This window comes from Penaeus vannamei, chromosome 1 (assembly GCF_042767895.1).
Source record: "Penaeus vannamei isolate JL-2024 chromosome 1, ASM4276789v1, whole genome shotgun sequence".
Lineage (NCBI taxonomy): Eukaryota > Metazoa > Arthropoda > Malacostraca > Decapoda > Penaeidae > Penaeus > Penaeus vannamei.
The window spans coordinates 11,872,730-11,879,225 of NC_091549.1; the positions used below are offsets into that span (position 1 = coordinate 11,872,730).

At 44.5% G+C, this 6,496-nt stretch overlaps 1 protein-coding gene across 1 annotated transcript in view; it reads right to left on the reverse strand.

Moving 5' to 3' along the window:
• LOC113810272 (polycystin-1-like protein 2) overlaps nucleotides 1-6,496 on the reverse strand; it is a gene marked incomplete at its 5' end in the record, with an annotated part of 27,300 nt that extends 20,804 nt beyond the window's left edge. The window contains 9 exon segments of the mRNA XM_070125201.1: nucleotides 1-20; nucleotides 760-875; nucleotides 1,516-1,598; nucleotides 2,391-2,493; nucleotides 3,514-3,612; nucleotides 4,859-4,932; nucleotides 5,469-5,568; nucleotides 5,782-5,994; nucleotides 6,443-6,496. The exon segment at nucleotides 1-20 is cut by the window's left edge and continues 143 nt beyond it. Of these exon segments, the coding sequence (XP_069981302.1) occupies nucleotides 1-20; nucleotides 760-875; nucleotides 1,516-1,598; nucleotides 2,391-2,493; nucleotides 3,514-3,612; nucleotides 4,859-4,932; nucleotides 5,469-5,568; nucleotides 5,782-5,994; nucleotides 6,443-6,496 (862 nt within the window).

Below are 6,496 nucleotides of genomic sequence, written 5' to 3' on the forward strand. Positions count from 1 at the left end.
TCAGCATTTCCTCTGTAACTCTAGAAGCGAGTGCGGATGAGGGTGTGGATGATGAGGATGATGAGGATGATGAGGATGATGTGGAGGATGTGTAGGATGAGGGGACGAGTAGGATGAGGAGGACGAGGAGGATGAGGAAGACGAGACGAGGAGGACACGGGTGTTGGATGAGGCTGTCGTTTGGTTTGTTAAGATTGTGCGAGGCCCAATTGAACGAATATTCAAGTATAAGGACCTGCATATGCACAAAAATAAATGCATATCTATCAGTTTAGCCATGCATATCTACCGGATAGATGGACAGATAAGTGTATCTCTATCACACAGACAGATATGCCTCTATTTCTGTATATGCATGTCCGTATATACGAAAATTTTTTGGGACGGGCCTCTAACAATGTAAACAAACCGGCAGTGTGAGTTGATTGGCTCATCATTTTTATCGAATTTCTGGTCTGTCCGTTGTATGAGTAGGAGACAGATTGGCCATGCGAAGAAGAGATACTTACATACGTATATACGAATTAATATCTTTGTGGAAGTATACTAGATCACTGTAGAAATAAAAGGTTGCTTTAGAAACGCACTCTCCCACACAAAATAGTTCTTACATACCACCATATACAAAAACAGACGAGTAAAATACCTTGATGTAATCATTATAAAAGATGGAGCCGAAAGATGGAACTATACAGGCAGAAGGAAATGAACAGAATCGAGTCAATGAATCAACAAATAACAAATAATATCCTCACTCACTTGGCGACCATCATGGAGGCGCCGTTGGGAGCCTGGGCGAGGACCACCTCCCCCTCGACGCTCTTTGCCTCCACGCTCCTGCCGATGTTCTTCACCAAGTTCATCATTCGGGATACCTGTGGGAAGAAGGAGCGCGTTAACAGCTACGTGGAAGGAGTGGAATGAGGGGAGAGGAGGGGGGGGGAGAGTGGGGGAATGGTGTAACGAATACGTAGGATAAGAGAGGACAGAAAATGATAGAGCAAGGAGGGTAAGAATGGACGACTTAGAGAGTGAGAAAGATGTAGGACGTGTGGAATTCATGTCGAACAAAATGCAACAGGAACACCGAATGGAACAAGAAGAAGACACAGGAATATGCCGAAGGAATATTCGCTATATTGCGAAAAGACCTTCGGCATATTCCTGCGTTTTCCTGTTCTTCCCTTCGTTGTTCCTTTTGACATAGGACATGTTATATAATGTTATGATGTTCGGATAGGTTATGTGAATTCTAGCGCTATAGGAGATAAATAGGCTTACACTTATGCACCTAACTTTAACACAAACAAATCTCATATGAAATCAAGCACAGAATTAACGACATAAGACCTCCAACATCAAAATTCTTTGTGGACTGAACTGACTCTTACGTGCAACACTATAGAGTTTTTGATGACCTGAATCAATCCGACTGACCTTTGTGAAATGAACTGACTTAAAACGCTTACGTAAAAACCTATGGATTTTCTGATGAACTGGACCAACCAGACTGACCTGGTCTTTCGCTCTGAGCTTGGTTGTGTCCAGGACATTCTGTTGCAACATCACCTCTCGACTCAGCGGAATCTCCATGTTCACTGTAAAAGAGATTTCGCAGCGTAGGTACTGGTGAACGAATAGAGTCGAAGGAACATGTTAGTTCAAATCCTCATCTCACATCACGTATGTCACAAGCATCACTATATACATCACTCATTGTATCACAGACATCAATTACGTCACCACCTACGTCATATGCATTGCATCTTTCCCATACATCATTCATAACATACGTCACAAACATTACCGCATACTTCACCTCATACGTTACATACATCAAATGCATCACATTCACCACACACACAGCATCCTTTGTATCACACACATTACCACTTGCATGACATACATCAACGCAATACATGTCACTACACAGATCACATACAACACTACATACATCACAACTTAAATTACCATATACCTAACATACACCACATCTCCCGCATGCATCACACATAATACCACATCCCCACATACATCACATACAATACCGCATCCCCCACATACATCACAAACAATACCACAGCCCCCACATACATCACCATACATCCTCAACACACACCACCACACGTCCCCCGCCACACACCACACATCCCCAAATATATCACAAACAATACCACATCCCGCACATACACCACCACACATCCCCCACCATACACCACCACACATCAACACACGTCCCCCCACAGTCCCCACCACACACATCCGTCAACATACACCCCGCCCCACATACATCGGCACACATCCCCCACATACATCACATACAATACCACGTCCCCTACCACACACCACACACACCCGCCAACAGACACCGCCCCGCACAGCCTCCTTACTGTCACTGCCGATGTCCACCTCGTAGTCCCAGTCTCGGGCCGCGTCCACGTCGGTCGGGGGCACGTTGTTGACGTTCTTCCCCGACAGGATCTCGGTCACGCCCTTGGGGGGAAGAAGAGAGTGAAGGGGAATTAGGGGAAGGGGTAGATGATGTGGGGATGGGAGGGAGGGAGAGAAAGAAGGAGGGGGAGGTAGGGGGAAGGAGGGAGAGGGAAGAAAAGAGTGAAGGGGCGTGGATAAGTGGAGGGGAAATAGGGGATGGGGTAGATGATGTGGAGATGGGAGGGAGGGAGAGAAAGGAGGAGGGAGAGGGAGAGAGAGGGAGAGAGGAGGATGGAGAGGGAGGGAGAGGGAGAGAGAGGGAGAGAGAAGGAGGGAGAGGGAGAGAAAATGAAGGAGAGGGTAGAGAAGGAAGGAGAGGGAGAGATAAGGAGAGAGAGAGATAAGGAGAGAGAAAAGGAAGTAGAGGGAGAGAGGAGTAGGGAGAGGGAGAGAGAAGGAGGGAGGAGAGAGAAGCAGGGAGAGGGAGAGAGGGGGGAGGGGGAGAGAGAATGAAGGAGAGGGAGAGAGAATGAAGGAGAGGGAGAGAGAAGTAAGGAGAGGGAGAGAGAAGTAAGGAGAGGGAGAGAGAGAAGGAGGGAGAGGGATAGTTCATTCGTCACGCCCTTGAATACAGAAAGGAAATGTAGGACGTAAGTAGAAGAACACTGATATAGAAGGGAAGAATTATGGATATAGGATAAATGGGGGAAGAGGCAGATGAAGTGTGTGAAGGAGTGTGGATAAGTGTAGGAAATAGGGGAGGAGGTGGTTGAAGTGGGGATGGGAGGGAGAGAGGGAGAGAGAGATGGAGGAGGGAGAGAAGGGGAGGAAAGAGGGAGAATGAAAGAAAGAGAAAAAGGAACACAGGCAGACAAACAGAGACCGAGGGAGAGATGGAGAAAGAAAGAAAGAAAGAAAGAGAGAGAAAGAAGGAAAAAGTAACAAGAGTCAGACAAAGAGAGACAAACAAAAACACAAACATAAGAAGACGCAGTTAACACACAACAGAGAGACATACAAACAGACGGACAAACAGACAGACAAACTGACGGACAAACAGACAGACAGACGGACACCCACCGACATAATAGACCCCATGGCGCACAGGGACGAGGACAGGAAGGGGACCATGTCCTGGGGTGAAGTCAGCTCGATGTCCTCCACGCTGGCTGACAGTTTCTGCGAAGTTGAAGTTATTGCTATTGTTGAATTATCATTATTGCCATTGTCATTATTACTGTCATTATCAATTTTCTTCTCTTCATTCTTCTTATTATTATTATCATTATCATCATCATTATTATCCTTATTATTATTGTAATTATCATTATTACTGTTCTATTATCATTATTAATATTATTATTATTTTCATCATTATCATTATCATTATCATTCTTATCATTGTCATTATTTTCATTATCATTATCATTATCATCATCATTAATATTTTCATCATCAGCAGCATTATTATCATTATCATTATCATATCATCACCATTTTATAATCATACACTTCACACACACACGGTCTATTAAAAAGCACAAGGGCTGATAACATTACTATTTTACCTGGATGAAATAAAAATAAAGCTTTAATTTTCTTTTCTTTAATTTCCATGCATTTATTCACCCACTCATCCACCCATATATTCATCTACTCATCCATCCATCTACATATCTATTAATCCACTCATCTACCTATCCACCAATCTCCTCATCCACCTATACACTAATCTCATCCACCTATCCACTCATCTATCATCAACCTATCCACTCAACTAGTTATCCATCCATCCACCTGTCCATTCACCTATTCATCCACTCATCATCCACCCATTCTCTAATCTTCCCATCTACGTGTCCACTCAACTATTATCATTTTCCTCACTCGTCTACCCACCCACCTACTCACTCAATTACCTATCCCTTCATCCACCCGGACACCCACCCTCCCATCCTTTCATCCACCTACTCATCCCGCACCAAGTTATCCACCCATCTACCCATCCCTTCGTCCAACGGACACCCATCTACATATCCTTTCATCCACCCGGACACCCATCTACCCATCCCTTCATCCACCTACTCATCCACCCATCCCTCCACCCCCCCACCCCTCCCTTCATCCACCCACCTACCCTCCCCTTCATCCACCCACCTACACACCCCTTCATCCACCTACTCATCCCCCCACCTACCCTTCCCTTCATCCACCCACCCATCCCTTCATCCACTCCTCCACCCGAATACCCATCCCTTCATCCACCTACTCCTCCACCCACCCACCCATCCCTTCATCCACCCACCTACCCACCCCTTCATCCACCCACCTACCCACCCCTTCATCCACCTACTCATCCCCACACCTACCCATCCCTTCATCCACCCACCCATCCCTTCATCCACTCCTCCACCCTGACACCCACCTCCAGAAACTCGAGCGCCGTTATCCTAGCCTCCATGTCCACGGTCTTCGACGCCGCAGCAGACTTAGTGATACCTGGGCAGGAATAGGAATATAAATAAAGTAATACCTGTAATATTTGATTATTTTGTCTCTTCTTTTTCTTCTTTTTGTTGTTGTTCAAGTGTTCTGTAGGTCCTGGGCTTGAAAGAAGCTTGTATAGTTAATATTTTTCTGTAATTATGACATATTTTGTTCAGATGCTTTGTAATTACTATGTAAATTTCAGTTTGTTGCACAAAACTCGTTTCATGAATTCGTTGGTGTTTCCCCCCTGGTACTGATTATTTTCAGTGCTTGCAAATTCTAAATCAGAAGTATCGTATCAGGATTCTGATGCTGACCGAAAAGCTTCTAAATACTGTCACTGAAAAAAAAAACTCACGAAAAAGAAATTGAAAAAACTCGCGAATTCTCAAATCGAATGTTTTTACCCTTATAAAATCCATTCCTGAAACAAACGTTCCTCAATTCTGATACAGAATTAAACACTCATGGAATCTCAAACCGAATTAAACGCATCTGAATTCCCTCGTTGCTGACGTGAGCACCTACTTCCCTGACGCCCTTACCCTCTGTGGCTGCCCTGAGCACTCCAGCGCCCACGTTCAGCTGACTCAGGGTTGAAAAGGACATGGTTTCCATTGCCGTCTGGAGAGCGCCTTTGTTCATCTGGGGAGTGAGAGGATAATCATGTATTTTTATGCTGTTTTGTTCTCGAATTATCATTTATATATGCGGTGGTTACTGAAGGGCTTAAACGTGTATAAAGGAATAGTCTATCCCTGTATATACAGACACGAACAGGAACACACATACAAAAAAACACACACAAACACACACACACATACACGCGCATAAGATCCCTTCCAACGACGCACAAACCTTGGTAATATCCCGAAGTCTGAGATCTGTCTCCTCCTTCGTCAGGTTCCCGAGGGCGTCCATGTCGAGCGAGAGCCAAGTAGCATGTTCTCTCACCGAGGACTGCGCCGTCAGCATCATCCCGACCTTGAACTGATCCCCGATAGCCGAGAGGTATTCAATCTTTTCGGCGGCGTTGAATTCCTCGACGTCCTCTTGCGTTGGCATCTCCACCTATTGAGATAAAAAGGGAGATTGAGACGTCTGAAATAGGGCTTGTCGGTACTAGTTCTTAGTCTACGGAGCAACTTCATAATCGAGTTTGAGAATTCTGATTGGATTTTGTCTCATCCCGGAGAGACCATATTATTTCACGTGGCTATGAAATGAAATCTCTAAATTGGATGTTCTTGTCCGATGGGGATTGGTAATATTACGGTATTCCTAAATCATAATGAGTAAATTAAAAGACATGAGAAAACATCGACAGTGTCAAGAAAATAATAATCTATTGCTCGCGGATCACAGACTAGGAAAAGCTGTCGTAGAAAACTTTGATTTAATTCAATATCAAACCAAATCTTACTTTTTTCTCTTTAGCTGTTAGAAATCAGACACAACAGACCGTAAATGCACGAACAAACCCTTAACTAATGTAGATAAAATTGTCGCTTTTCAATACCTGAATCGTGTCAACCACCACCTCGGCGTAGGTGCCAAATTTGTCCCAGATTTC